Raw genomic sequence first — 15,635 nt, 5'->3', positions numbered from 1 at the left:
TGCTCCTCTCCTCCTACAGAATGGCTGTGTGCCGGCCCCCGGAGTGACGTGCCGGACCTCCGAAAAGAGGCCGGGAATAACATGGGAGGAGGGGGTGACACCCACTGCCTCTCTGCGTATTTGCTCCTGATTACAGACACTGAACGGTCGGGCAGCCCCTCACTCTCACTGCCTCCCTCTGTCAAATTCTAATTCTAACTGTGTTTAATTGGCATGTCTTCACTCTTCACAATGTACAGTACTGCTAGTAACAGTAACTATCTGTCTGTCTATCCATCTATCCATCCATCTGTCTGTCTATCCTTCTATCTATAGGGTGGCAATGTAGCATAGTGGTAAGGACCAGGGCTCGTAACTGAAAGGTTGTTGGTTTGATTCCTTGCTGGGACACTGCTACTGTACTCTTGGGCAAGGTACTTAACCCACAGTCGCCTCAGTAAGTATCTAGCTGTAAAAATGGATAACGTGTGAAAATTGCAACCCATGTGACTCGCTCTGGATAACAGCGTCTGCTAAATGACGGTAATGTAATATGTCTGAAACACACCACAAACACATCGCACACACACCTGTACATATTCATAACCACACAGCCACATACAGCCAAACACAATATCATACGTCTGTCTATTTACCTATGTAATCTATCTGTCTCCTTCCCTGTGAGTATCTCTGAACAGCCACGCAGCTGCAGACAGGAGAGGCGGGGCTCGTTCCTCGTTTTTTGACTTTCACCCTGAACATTGTTTTTGACTCTCTTACACGATTAACGAGGATGCAATTTAAACACCGCTCCACCATTAGCAACTGATTCTTTTTTTTTTTTTAAGTCAATTGCATCTAATTTGACAGTTACTTTTGCACTTCACATAATTTTAGTCATAACGGCAAAAACAGCAGATTTGGACTTAAAAAGAAATCACTCAGACGTAATTAAAAATGATTTAATATCAGGCTTATAATTAAAACTATTAAACGTGACATGCAGAAAGGTACTGTATTGCTTCAGCGTTTGATACAGTCAAGTGTAAAGCAACCTGCTTTAGATGTCAATCTTTTCTTAAGTTGCTGTGCTTGTTAATCAGAAAACAAAAATTATAAAATATATAAAAATATAATATTTTATATCACAAAACAGGCTAAGAACTGAGATCCGTCTGAAGCTCTTTCATAGTGCCAGGCTATACCTCCGCTGTGAGGTGAAGCTGTTTTTGGCTCCCGGGCAGTGACCTTAGACAGCGTTGATAAGGTGTGAGGCTCACGCTGCAGGCTTCTGGCTGGATCTGGCTTCCTGCGTTGGCAGAGGGGACGGAGAGCTGGCACCATGCGCTGGGTTTGCTATTCAGAGAGGGCAGCGTGGCGTAGCGCAGGCCGACGCCCTCTCGGAAACAGACTTTCAAACGGAGCGTCGGACACGACGTCGTCCTTCACCAGGGATGTTGCTTTTTTTTTTTACATTATTGGCATTTAGCAGACGCTCTTATCCAGAGAGAATTGCATCAGTTACAGTTCTTTTACAATGCTATCCATTTATACATCTGGATATTTACTGAGGCAATTCTGGGGTAAGTACCTTGCCCAAGGGTGCAGCAGCAGTGTCCCTCCTTGGGGAATTGAACTGGCAACCTTTCGGTTATGAGTCCTGCTCCTTAACTACAGTGCTACACTGCCCATATGTGTGGGGCAGGGGGGATGTGTGGGGGTTCTGGTCCTGTGTCACCCTGCCGGGAAGGACTGAGCTGCCCTCCCTCCCTGTCTGACCGTCTGTCCGTCTGCCTGGGTGTATGCATTTCTGTCTGTCTGTATATCTGTATGTATGGGTATGTTTGTGTATTGGTCTATCTGTCTGTCTCTCTGTCTGTTAATTTTTTGCCAGTCTGTCAGTATAGCTGTCTGTCTCCTTGTCTGTCTATGTCTGCTTGTCTGTTTGCCAGTCTGTCAGTGTAGCTATCAGTCTGTCTGTCTGAGTGCCTGTGTGTGTGTGTGTGTGTGTGTGTGTGTCTATCTGTCTGTTTGTCTGCCAGTCTGTCTGTCTGTCTGTATATATTTATGCAAGTCTGTCAGTGTGTCTCTGTCTATCTGCCTGTCTGTTTGCCTTGAGCTGGTCTCATGTCGTAAATTTTGGAAATCCTCCTCCGCCAAGGGCCTCAGGGACTGTAATGAAGGAAGAGCTCGTTCACGTGTTTGTACATCTGCAACACCTTTTCCTGTCATTACCTGCTGCCGCCAGCATCAGTGTCCTCTAGGGGGCAGCAGTGAGAGAGGCTGCGGTGCTGTTTGGGTGCAGGTTCAGTGGCTTCGGTATCCCTGTCCTTTGCGTTTCTCAGGTGATGAATACCGAAACCCCGGATTACAGACATCACTCTAAACCACAGTAGCTATGCGTGCTCGGTCTCAGTGGCTGGCAATCCTTCATTTCAGAGGGCCCGCAGTGACTGTAGAGGGATTGCCATCCCATAATACACTGGTGGTCGTGTGTCTGTCTGTTTTATGTCTGTGAGAGAAGGCGAGAGAGGAGTGCGAGGAAGCCTGGTGGAACAGAGGCAGCGCTTTGTCAGTTCTGAATGGTGTGTGTGTAAGTGTGTGTGTGTGTGTGTGTGTGTGTGTGTGTGTGGTGTGCATTCGTCTGTGCAAGGGCTACCATAGACATAAATACTCTGAAGATATGACATGGAACTAGTGAGAGGAGAGCAGTTTCTTATCTGGCAGTGCCACCTGCTGGTCAGATGAGGTGGTGCTGCAATAGAGGAAACTCTGGGCTTAGCACGCTGTCTGTCTGCTCTTCCCGCAGGGTGCCCATCGATGTGGGACAATCTGACCTGCTGGCAGTCTGCGAGCGTGGGCGAGGTCGTGGTGGTCAGCTGTCCGGAGCTGTTTGAGTTCATGAGCCCTGACGACGGTGAGTGACAGGCCTCGGGTCCTGCTCTTCAACTCTTTTGACACAGTGTGTGTGTTTGCATGTGTGTGTATTTATGTGTGTGTGCAAACATGTGCATGTGTGTGTGAGTGCGTATGTGTGTGTGTGTGTGTGTGTGTGTGTGTGTGCGTGTGTGTGCGTGTGTGTGTATGTGTGCACATGTATGTGTATGTGTGTGTGTGTGTGTGTGTGTGTGTGTGTGTGTGTGTGTCTGTGTGTGTGTGTGTGTGTGTGTGTGTGTGTGTGTGTGTGTATTAACTGCTGTCTTGTTGCAGAGTTGGGGAAGATCAGCAGGAACTGTACAGAGTTTGGCTGGTCGGAGCCCTTTCCTCACTACATTGATGCCTGCCTCTTTGATGACAACACCACCAAGCCTGTAAGCACCCTGTATTTATCTCCACACACTCAGTCCTGCATGCTGTGCACAATCTCTCGGCTCCTGCTGGCTTTCCTTTCTTTCCTGTTCCGCTGTTTTCCTCAAGTGGCTTTCAGCTGATTTCCCCTGGCATCAGGAATAATTATGCAATTTTTCTGAAATTTGCCCTGGGTTTTATGGGTTTTTTTTGTGCCTTCTGGAAAACATTTTCCACCAAGTTCTTTGTGACAAAGCAATTATAAAGACGCCCTGAAAGAAACTGATTCTTGGACAAGTAAAAGACTTGGATTGGTAAAAGACTCATTTACATAAATTTTGGTTGACATAAACCGTCATACTCAATTATGACCTGCTGCGGACACCCAGTCATAGTCGGCTAATGATAATATTCAAGTTCAATGCCTACTGATAACTTAACCTACTGTGTGTATAATTAAATAATAAAGTGGCATAAGAAAAGAGAATTTTTATGAATGAGAATGTATAAAAAAACATTCCAGTGTGAGAGAAAAAGGGTTGGACAAAACCAGGATTAAGTGTTTTAAGTGTCCCAGGGATCAGTCAGAAATGTTAAAGGTGAAGTACTGATTTCTACCAGCAGGAGTCACTCCTGGCAGTACATTTTCGAAAAACATGATTTTCGGGTATTAGATCTCAATAATTTTGCTGTTACAATGCGATTCAAATAAAAGTGACACACATAACACGTAATAAAAATCAAGATGTTGCTGTAAGGTACTAACGTTTGATATTTGATACAAACAGCCATGGTCTACCTTGAGGAAAGCATGTGTGTCAGTGCATTCCTGGTTAATCCTAGTCTCTTGTTTGTAATTTCTCCTCTTACAGGATATGTACTACGCTTCAGTTAAAGCCCTGTACACAGTCGGTTATAGCACCTCCCTGGTCTCCCTGACAACAGCCATGGTCATCCTCTGTAGATTCCGGTGAGAAGCCTGTATACAGGTCCCATTCATGATGCTGCTGTCGCCCCCTGCAGTTATTCAGAGATATTGCAGTCTCATTGCCTTGACCCAGTTTGCTGAATCCGAAATTAACACCAGCAGTCTTAAGTAAATTAGAGTAAGCACTGTACATCATTTCTGAAATTGTTTGCAAAGGGTTGCTTAACGCTTTCATCTGCTGTGCATTATGGGAAATATTCAGTGGAACCTGCTCTTCACAGCTTGTTGTACAAGCTGATATCTGATGTTCTTGTTGGAATATATAAGTGCTTTCTAAATACTTCTTCAAAAAGTAACACAAATAAAACGTTTCATTAACAGGAAGCTTCACTGCACCAGGAACTTTATCCACATGAACCTGTTTGTGTCGTTCATCCTGAGGGCAATATCAGTGTTCATCAAGGATGGCGTCCTGTACGCGGAAGAAGACAGCAACCACTGCTTCGTACACACTGTGAGTCACACACAGAATCACTGCTTCGTACACACTGTGAGTCACACACAGAATCACTGCTTCGTACACACTGTGAGTCACACACAGAATCACTGCTTCGTACACACTGTGAGTCACACACAGAATCACTGCTTCGTACACACTGTGAGTCACACACAGAATCACTGCTTCGTACAGACACCAAGTCACACACAAATCACTGCTTCGTACACACTGTGAGTCATACACAGAAACCGCTGTTTTGTACAGACACCGAGTCACACACACAAATCACTGCTTTGTACACACTGTGAGTCATACACAGAAACCGCTGTTTTGTACAGACACCGAGTCACACACACAAATCATTGCTTTGTACACGCAGTGAGTCATACACACAAATCACTGCTTTGTACACATGCACTGAGTCTTGCATAAAAATCACTGTTTTGCACACATTGAGACACACACAGAAATCACTGCTTTGCACACATTGAGTCACACACAGAAATCACTGCTTTGGAGACACTGAGTCACACACAGAAATCACTGCTTTGTATACACAATGGTAGTCACAGTAAGTACTGCCTTGCAGACTCTTTAAGTCTCAGCAGATAGTGCCTCAAACACTTTGTGAGTCAGAAACCTCTGCTTCATACACTGTGAGTGAGTGAGTCACACTACTGTTCCATATGTAACATGAGTCACAGATGGCTGAGTTGCATACTTTCAATAACTCAAACTGCTGCTTGATGTACACCTTAAATCACGTAAGAAAACCTAAGCAAGAAAGCATCGTGTTTTTCAAACCAGCAGTCTGGAGTGCAACCACTCCCTTTATAAGCACTATGAGTGCCATTCAAGAAAAAGAAAGCCTGATCTCTGGTGTGTTAGGCTGCTGTCCCACTGCTGGCTTCTGCAAAAAGACCCAGAGCAGCGGAGAGTCAGCAGAGAACATGGGGCATCGCACTCAGTAAGCTGATATCTTCACCTGAGATCCCAGCACAATCTCAAATACTCCACATGTCAATTTGAATATGGTTGACAGTTCTACCTTCCCTGAGCAGAAAGCCCACTGTCGGATCGCCCGATGAGCCGGCTTCTGATCCGAGATTCAGTCCACGCTGCACACCCGTCACGGTGAACCAACACACTCAAAGGCACTGTTGTGCACACAGAAGCCCTTGTTTTATCAGATGCAAATTAGTAAAACATGATTAGGTGAAGGCGTTTTGCACCTTACCCATGGCCATGCCGCTCAGCTTTTGTGCTTTGTCTTGTGCAGCAAATAGAGATAATTAAGAAAACCCACAGAGCCTTCAGTGAACAGGCCCTGAAAATGTCCCATTAGTGTTACATTATCATATCAATACCTGTTTGGATTTGAACGGGTTCATTGTCTTGCCACAATGAACCTCAGGGAGCTGTCACCATGGCAATCTTTGGACACCATTATGACACCTCGGTGCTCAATATGAGGGGCTGTCCTGTCAAATTGGCCTCTAATGAGGCTGTCAGTCTGAGATGTTGCCGTGGCAATGCTACAATCTAGCAGAGAGAGAGGTTTATGGAAATCCTGCTTCCACAGATGGATTCAGAGCAGGGACTTCAGAACAATTGGGACCAGTAATGGATGGTCATGAGTGTGCTGAGAGATCTGGGCTTGAGATAAAGTAGCGGAGCTACGGGTTTGAATCCAGAGAGGAATGTTGCTGTGTCCTGCATTTCTTTTGTGGATAGCCTGTGTACCAGTACAGAGGATGTTCAGACGGTAATAAAGAATGGTAGTGGTGGAGTGCAGTTGTTGCTGAGAGTGCTGAGGGTTTGAATATCTGAGATGCAGAGGTAGGATCTTTGAGTACCAGGGGCTCTTAACTTGTGTGCTGCAGTAGGCACTCTGTGTAAGGGTGTATTGAAGTGAGCAATAACGTCGGAGCAAATCTGATCTTAGGTTTTAACTTTGCTTTTAAGTTTGAACCTTTTCTTAAGTGACTCTTTTGTTGCTATTAGGGTCCAAGGGGAAAAGGTTTTCTTTTTTCCTCACAATGTTTTTATTATTGTTTTTTTTACCTCTCAAGCACAAATCTCACATGATACCTGAGTGTATATAATCGACTGAGTCCACAGACCAGCAAAGTTTAAATAATGGCATTTAATACATTGTAGTATCTGATTTTGCCTCTTTTCCCAAGCCATTCATGTTATGTGTGCTGTAGCCATGTAATCCGTTCTCTGTTAAATGCGCTCTGTGATGAGATGACAGGATTGACTGACACGAACGTGGCGTTCCCCACCCTGCCTCCTACAGGTGGCATGTAAGGCCGTGATGGTGTTCTTCCACTACTGCGTCATGTCCAACTACTTCTGGCTCTTCATCGAGGGCCTGTATCTCTTCACCCTGCTGGTGGAGACCTTCTTCCCAGAGAGGAGATACTTCTACTGGTACACCATCATTGGATGGGGTGAGCCTCTTCATCTGTCCTCTCATTGGATGAGGTAGACTGGTACATTATCAGGCGGTGGGGTGGAACTTACCACAGCGTGTGATAGACGGGTCTATTGTCATGGGAACGGGATGGGTTGGTCCATCATTATCCATTTTTGATTTGAGGACTACTGCAAGACTGTAGTCATTGTGTTTTGTAAGACGGCCTCCGATACGTCAATAATGCATGAAACTGTTAAACATTATTATTAAATTGTTACATTATTATTATATGCAGACTTTTAAATACAGACTGCTCTGTTCAGCTGTTGTTCATTTTCTGTCACGTTCCTTCCCAGGGACCCCCACCATCTGTGTGTCTATCTGGGCAGTGCTCCGGCTTCACTTTGATGACTCTGGGTAGGGGGTCATTTTCAACCTCACATGTACAGCAATGACACCCCAGACAGCACTCAGGTTTACATCTCCAACCATTGCATTACATTACATTACTGGCATCTAGCAGACACTCTTATCCAGAGTGACTTACATCAATTACGGGTTTTTACAGTGTTATTCATTTATCTACAGATATTTATCGAGGCAATTCGGGTTAGGTACTTTGCCCAAGGGTACAACAGCAGTGCCCCCCTGGGGAATTGAACTGGCAACCTTTCGGATAGAGTCCTGCTCCTTAACCACTATGCCACACCGCCGCCCCGCCGTACCCATTTTATTATAGTTTTTACAGTTTCCATAGGCTGTTGTAAAGCTGTGGCCATTAATTTTGCGGCATTTGAATCAAACTGAAGGCAACTGGCTTGTCTGTTACTGTATTCTGAAGACTTAATTCTACATGAAATCCACTCCATGTAATTTCACACATAGAGTGGCAGGTTGAAGAATCATGCTGGATATATGTGAAAAAGGAAGCTATACAGTAGGCCAGTAGTTTACCAAAATGTGATTAGGCATTACAAGCTTGAGCTAAGTCACCAAGTGAGAGAACTCTGCCTTAGCATGCTGTTTAATTGACTCCTGTTTTTCCAGCTGCTGGGACATGAATGACAATACTGCCCTCTGGTGGGTGATCAAGGGACCTGTGGTGGCTTCAATAATGGTGAGCATGCAATGTATTTGATCAGTGAGCGGTCACCCTGAATTGACTGCAATTACTGTGCATATTTAAAAGCATTAGCATGCCAACAGATGTCTCACCTTGAATTGTAAAGGTAATTAAAAATGACCGCTTGTGTTGCATGGAAATTGAGAATTAATACAGACCCTTTAACCATCAATTACACATTTAATGGCTTTGGCGTACCGATTAACAGACACCCCTGCTAGAATGAGAAATATTTCTAAAGAGAGACACTGAATTTCACGGATGTCCAGCTTCATTATTGCCACAGTGTAACCGGAGCTGTATTTTCCTTTCAGATAAACTTTGTCCTCTTCATTGGAATTATCATCATCCTGGTGCAAAAACTACAGTCGCCAGATATCGGAGGAAACGAGTCCAGCATTTACTTGTAAGTATGAGCATCTGACCCTTGTACACCCTCATGGAAGCAATCGATCACGCAATCATAGGGTTACCAGGACCTACAGTAAGCCATTGGTCAGTCTGCTGTCAGTGCGTTGGTTGAGGTGCATCCCACACTGGTATTTGAAAGGGCGCACTTTTAAGACATGCACAGTCCAGTCATTTTTTATTTTAACTTTTAAAGGGTTATTTACATATGCTGTTCGCAGTCATACAGCAGCACCATCAGCTTAACAAATGTATTTGTAAAGAAGGAAAAGATGTACAAAACTGTGCATAGATTGACTACACATAAAAACTGAACATAAACATCCACTATTGTTTTATTACCTCAATTATTCACTAAGGTATTGCCTTATTTACTACCTTAAGTGTTACCCTATTTATTCACGGAAAAATGTAATGAAACATTTCTATAATTCTTTTATCCTTTAAAATAAGAATTGAAGTTCACTCACTGCTCCTCACTGCTACATGGATAACCTCAGCTTGACCTTTATAGTTATGGGTGGCAGTGTAGCGTAGTGGTTAAGAAGCAGGACTTGTAACTGAAAGGTTGCTGGTTTGATTCCCCACTGGAGCACTGCTGTACCCTTGGGCAAGGTACTCAACCAACAATTGCCTCAGTAAATATCCAGCTGTATAAATGGATAGCATTGTAAAAGAACTGTAACCTATGTAAGGCGCTCTGGGTAAGAGTGTCTGCTAAATAATGTAATGTAGTTTTCATATCATTTTGTCACATGCCAGCCATCTCATGGTCAGATGTGTGTATTGTAGAGACTGTGTTCAGACCAGACTGTGTGAAATGGTGACAGTGACAGCATTTATCTTAAGTGGACATCATGGGTAATATAAACTACTCCAACAGCCATTCTCAAACTGATAGCACACCTGTGGCCAGAGACAAAGTGAACAGATTTCAGTCTTATAGAAGAAGCAAGGATAGATGAAATCATATCTTTATTTTATCTTATTAATAGTTGTTTTGCTTTATTTCTTGTGTCAGAAACGCTGTCTAGTGGTGGAAAGATACTTGCAGTCTTGAGGGTAACATTAACCTGGTAGCAAATGTTTTGGTGGGGTTCTGTCAGGTTGTTTTGGCTCCTCTGAGTGAGATCTAGAGGTCCTCTGCTGGTTTGTGTGTGTCCTGAGACTGTATGCATTTTGCCTGGTTAACATCAAATTTCTACTGTAGCTGTCTGGAAGAAATAAAAACACAAATTTCATAACCTTGCAAAGGGCCATTTTTTTGGTGAGCTAACAACTTGAGATACTGTATCAGGGTCTCACCTAATCGGCATGGCTGTTCAGTGTGCTGGCACGGCACAGTATATTTATGCATTGGTCTGTTGGCATGGAAAGGATATTTAACATGGAATATTAGGTTTTTCGTAACTGAAAACATTTTAATGAATATGGGGAAGCAGTGGGGGGTGAGAGATCAGCAGTGGGATGTGCTGTGACATTGTGAGGAAGCTGGCTGAATACTTCCCATATCAAACATTTTTTTTTTAAATACAAATTATAAATGAGTAAGAATGCCTCAAACAGGGATACAGTACATAAATGGATAACGTGGAAAGAAGGTTAAAAACCATTTCAAACTCCAGGCATAACTCATACACCCCTCGTTAGCTCTGTTTTTGCTGTTTTTTTTACCTCTCACAGCTCACTTCTAATCTGTAACACCTGGCAGGTGTGGTTAGTGAATTAAGCATTTAACCAATTATCCAATGCCAGTTCAGCCTGATACACATTCTCATGCTTCCAGACTGACAAAGGTGAAACTGAAGACAAAAGCTTATATCACAAGGTGTGAAAATGTCTTAAACAGGGCCCCAAATACATATAAAAACGCTTTCATGGTCTGAAAAACACAAACAAAGATGTTTGTTCTCTTTAAGAAAAAGTGTGCCTTTTTTTTTTTTTGGGGGGGGGAGGGGGAGGGGGAGGGGGAGATTTGCATTGGTTAAATGCAAACCTGGGCTTGGTTATCCCAGGATAGAATTTAATTGTTATTAATTTTTACATTAGGAGCAACAGGCATCCTCCCTATAATGTAATCATTTTCAGCGCCTGTTTTTTTTTTTTTTTCTCACTCTTTATTGAATAAACTGCATTTTGTAATTGCATATTACCAACAAGGTTCCATCTAATTATATTCAGTGAATTTAGTTTATCTATTGACTTATTTATTCAATAGAATTAAGTTAGAACAAGAAATGAAAGTTTTGGAGAAAGGGAATTCTTTGTGGGGTTTATCAGCTTATAGAGGGGTCTGTACAAACTAAGAACAGTGCCACTTCCAGAGATAGGGGAAGGGAATGGCTGAAACTAAGAGCTTGGCCTAGGTGCAGAGGTTAGTCTCTGTGTAGGAGTTTGCAATGCCTTATCATGGATCACGTCCACAATAAAATCAGCAGATGCAAGACATTCAGAAATTTCTACTTTGTGTATTTTTGGTGACTGCTCAGTTAGGTTTTGCTCCATGCAGTGTCTTGTTAGTGTACTTGCTCACTGGAAAACTTAAAGCATTTCACACGAGTCAACTGTTGAGTCACTGTTGATTATACATTGCTGTGCTGTCAGTGTATCTTGATATTCCATAGGCAAAGGCAAGAAAAGGCGGGAGACTACGCCGTCTCGCCATATTATTTCAGATCCTGTTCTAATTTCTAACCGATAGTGCTCATGACTCAATGTTGTTTGTGAGATGGGTAATTCTGATATCTTGATCAGTCCCACCCAAAAGCCCTCCGGGCACACGCAGTCCTCCACACAGCGTTCGGCAGGTCAGTCGATGTTCATCTGAAACCATGGCAACAAGGCCTCGAGCAGCGCACAGTGTTCTGAGGTTCACCCGTTGGGGTCCGACAGCACCGCTGATTGATAGCCGCCATCAGCTGGCCGTTGCCACGCTTCTCGTGAAATCATTTTACCCGAGCGTCTGTGTCCTGCTCTGCGTTGTCTTGTCCAGTGTGATCTCTGTTACCCCTTTGGCGTTTTTAATCATGTAGCTATGTGATTACGGTTGTCAGTTAGCGTGACATGACATTGTACTTCTGCTCAATGTTCTTATTTAGTTTTTTTTTTTTTTGTTCTTTTTGGGTGTCTGTGTGACTTGATGTGCTCGTAGTGTTAGTGTTTGTGCTATAGTGTCTTTACTGGTGTTGCTTTTGTGGTGTCTGCATGATTTTGTATGTCTGGTTGGGTGTGTGTGCCTCTTACCGAACCGATGTTGCCTTTTTGGTTTCCGGGAGATTCAGCATGCGTGTTGCAGCTTTTGATAAGCTAAGTGCCTTTAGTAAGTTGGTGCACTTTGGTACACCAAGGTTCAGTGCGATGCCGTTAAGAAACCGGTGCCGCGTTTGTGCGGTATGTGACATCAAGCATGTGGTTAAGTCTGTGTTGTTACTAAGCCACAGCTGCATTACGGTGTGTGTTTGTGTGAGATGAAGTGCTTTTTGTTACTAAACAGGTGTTGTCTTTGTGCAGTGAGTGAGTGTGTGTGTGTGTGTGTGTGTGTGTGTGTGTGTGTGTGTGTGTGAGAGAGAGATATTAAGGGTGTGAATAAGCTTGTGTTGTTACTAAACTGGTTTTGTCTTTGTGGTGTGTGTGTGTGTGTGTGGGATTAAGTATGCGTTGTTACTAAACAGATGTCGTCTTTGTGCAGTGTCAGCGAGTGATTAAATTCGTGTTGTTACTAAACCGGTGTTGCTTTGTGCTGTCCTGCAGCTGTGTACAGAAATGCTTCTGTGAGCCCACGCACGCAGACCACCACCCCTGCAAGATGTCAGAGCTGTCCATCATTACGCTGTAAGTGGACCTCGCGGGGCGTGATGTGGCGTGATGTGGCTTTGCTGTGACCTTGGCGTGACCTTGGCGTGTCCTTTCCTGTACTGTGCTCACCTCTCAGGGGTGTAGTGTGCCCCCCCACCCTTGCATGTGGATGGGGAGTGTGTGCTGTGCAGAGGAGAGAGGGGAGAGGTCAGGAAGGAGGCTGCTTTAAATGTGTTTTGTGAGCATCATGAGTTGTGGAGCAGTGGTAAGATCAGAGTCCATGTGTTTGTTCTTGTGGTTGAGATGGTTGTGCACATATACACTTGGGTGCTTCTGACATGAACCTGGAAACATCTGTCCTGCCTTCTGCTTTAGGTCAGAAATGTTCGCTCCTGTCTGATCCTGCTCTGTTCAGATCAGAAAAGCATCATCCGTGAGGCTGAACTGTTACAATGTGTCTGTGTTGCAATGCAAACGGTGGTAGCGAGGTCATCACGCAGAAGGGAAGTGACATCAGACCCCAGTTCAACACACGGTACATGAGAACATTCTGTGTATCAAATCTGTGTTGTTCTGCGGGAGTAGTACAGAAATCAGGACCGCTGAGCGCAGGTGCACATTAACATCAACAAGATTCAATATACTCTTGTACTCTTGCCAGCCATCCTGGACAAAGGAAGCAAATTTAACATGCAGATCAATACAGCAGTTACCCATAAATCACAGGGTTTAGGACTGACCACAGCAAGAGGTGGCTAGTTTAACATAAAATACATAATTTTGGTATTGTGTCTGAGAGGAGCGTGTAGAAGACAAAACAAGCAGAGGCTAATATGGTGAACATGAGAGCATGTTTGTAAAATCATCTCTTATTTTGATCTGCTGTGATCTGTCAGATACTTGATGCCTTAAACAAGTTTTGGACAGGACACGGAGTACGCCTAAGATCCGGGCAGGGAAAAGGTGTATTTGGATAGCCAGGGCAGGGGGGCATAGGAGGCGTTGGGGTGTAGGGGTCTGGGTCGAGTCCTTCTCAGCTGCCCATCCTGTCTCATCTCACTCTCATTTGTTTCACATTCACATTTACATTTATTAATTTGGCAGAGGGTTTTATCCAGAGCTTACAAGTGAGGCAGAGTACAACACAACCAAAAAAAACCATAAAGAGTCGACAATATTAGAAGCACTGCATGACCAGGTTTCAGAGATTGGCCAGACAAGGAACAAGCTAGCTGGTAGAGATAACTAGTGCATTAAACCATTAGATCACTTTTTTGTATAGTTTGGTTTTGAGACATGAGAAATTCCTTTAGGTGGTGGTGTTTTAATCATTGTGGTCGTACGGTTCCACTCACCAGTCACCTATCACCTGTCACCTGTCACCTCTCACCTGTGTCTTTCCCAGGGAGCTCCTTTCTCTCACTGGTCATACTGTCATGTTGTCAATGTGGTGTGACCCTCCTCTGCCAATCACGTACAGCCCCGTCTGTGACCTTTACAGCTCTTTTTAGAAAGCAAACATGCAAACACAAAACACTGTTTTAAATGAGGTCGTGGGTTGGGGCCTTTTTTAACCAGTGTGTGGGTCACTGTGAGCGCTGTTAAGGGGAACATTTTCAACCCTGCATGTCTGCCGTTCCCCCATGTTCCAGTGGTAATGATTTCCCAGTAGTTCCTCTGCGTTACCGTGTTCGTGATAAATGATGTCACAACCTTTCATAAGTGTTAAGACTATTCATGATGGTATCCTAATTCCCATAGCTACAGTGTTGCTACAGTGGTGTTGATTAATGATGTCATCATACTTCCCATAGCTACAGTACAATGCTGAGGATAATAATATCGTAATATTCCCATTGCTACACTATTAACACTTATGGTGGAGCTACAGTGGCATGCAATTCCCTATGGCTACAGTGTTCATGACATTGATGTCATGACAACTCCCAAGTGTTGTAAACTTCAAGGCACCATGATGATGTCTTCATGTTCCCATGACAACAATTGCCATGCAGTTCCATTACAGTGACATCAGTGACGTTGTTGTAATGGTTCCTCTGATGTTCTAATGAGCCTGTTGACTGTCAGACCGTGATGTCACTGTGTTCTGTTGGAATCGATGATCTGATTGGGCGCTATGCTCCTTGATTGACAGGAGGCTGGCCCGCTCCACCCTTCTCCTCATCCCTTTGTTTGGGATCCATTACACTGTGTTCGCTTTCTCCCCCGAGGAGGTCAGCAAGAGGGAGAGACTGGTGTTTGAGCTGGGCCTCGGCTCATTTCAGGTACTGCCTCAAAGCTAAAATAAGCAGAATGTATCTGGACCTACTGTAATTAATTTAGTTCATATATGCCTGTGTGCAAAGAGCTGCAGGCTATTTGATATCAAAGATCAGTTACTGCGTTAAACAAGATGACAATATTTTCACGAATAACCCATGACTTGCAAGGTGAGGTTGGACAGTTCGGCGTTTCTGTGTCTTAGTGACAGTCCCTCAAGCAGCAGTTAATGTTGCACTGCAGATCAGATTTTGCCTGTGTAGCACAGTAATCAGTTGCATCAGGCTTTCCATTTCTTATTTTACTTATTCTTCAACTAACATCTATGCCACGAGGTTGAATCTGGGTTTGTCCTGTGTTCCTGCAGGGCTTTGTGGTGGCAGTTCTCTACTGTTTCTTGAACGGAGAGGTAAGCTCGTATAAATGTTACCCGTTTCCATTTTTGCAGTTCCCAGAGCAGGATAACGCAGTAATAAGCAGAAATACTCAGGCTGACATGCGTGATGTGTGCATTTATGTGTCAGGTCACGTCATCTCTCAGTAGTTGCATTATGCTTTCTGGCAGTCAGTTACATTAATGATTAAAACAAATATGTAATCTTTTCTTTCAAAACACACCAAAGTGGAGGATGAACATGCAGTGTTATTTTAGCCAAAAATACAGCTGATACGTTATTATTTATCACTTGTCTAAATTTTCAGTTTTATAATGAATAACAATAAAGGCCATGTGTATAATACAACAGTCTGCAAATGCATTGCTCATCACACGTACATTTACACAGCAGGTTGCTCAGTGTGTAGGTCCCATGGCTACGTTAATGGGATGGGAGACCAATGTTTCAGTACAGTGATGGGGACACTGTACTGTAGGAGGTGCAGTCTTTCGGATGAGACCTTCAGCTGTGGT

The 15,635-nt window shown here is 43.8% G+C and overlaps 1 protein-coding gene across 3 annotated transcripts in view; it reads left to right on the top strand.

Annotated features, from left to right (window-relative positions):
* adcyap1r1a (adenylate cyclase activating polypeptide 1a (pituitary) receptor type I) overlaps positions 1-15,635 on the top strand; it is a 30,960-nt gene that overhangs the window by 14,552 nt on the left and 773 nt on the right. For all 3 annotated transcript variants that reach the window (XM_036519146.1, XM_036519147.1, XM_036519145.1), the window contains exons 4-14: positions 2,792-2,899; positions 3,193-3,293; positions 4,143-4,240; positions 4,580-4,712; positions 7,000-7,153; positions 7,476-7,536; positions 8,167-8,236; positions 8,557-8,648; positions 12,401-12,481; positions 14,601-14,730; positions 15,093-15,134. In XM_036519146.1, the coding sequence (XP_036375039.1) occupies positions 2,792-2,899; positions 3,193-3,293; positions 4,143-4,240; positions 4,580-4,712; positions 7,000-7,153; positions 7,476-7,536; positions 8,167-8,236; positions 8,557-8,648; positions 12,401-12,481; positions 14,601-14,730; positions 15,093-15,134 (1,070 nt within the window). The remainder of the gene's footprint in view (positions 1-2,791; positions 2,900-3,192; positions 3,294-4,142; positions 4,241-4,579; positions 4,713-6,999; positions 7,154-7,475; positions 7,537-8,166; positions 8,237-8,556; positions 8,649-12,400; positions 12,482-14,600; positions 14,731-15,092; positions 15,135-15,635) is intronic.

Source organism: Megalops cyprinoides, chromosome 24 (genome assembly GCF_013368585.1).
Source record: "Megalops cyprinoides isolate fMegCyp1 chromosome 24, fMegCyp1.pri, whole genome shotgun sequence".
NCBI lineage: Eukaryota > Metazoa > Chordata > Actinopteri > Elopiformes > Megalopidae > Megalops > Megalops cyprinoides.
Note: the sequence above shows the minus strand (reverse complement) of the source record. Positions and strands in the feature narration are given on the sequence as shown.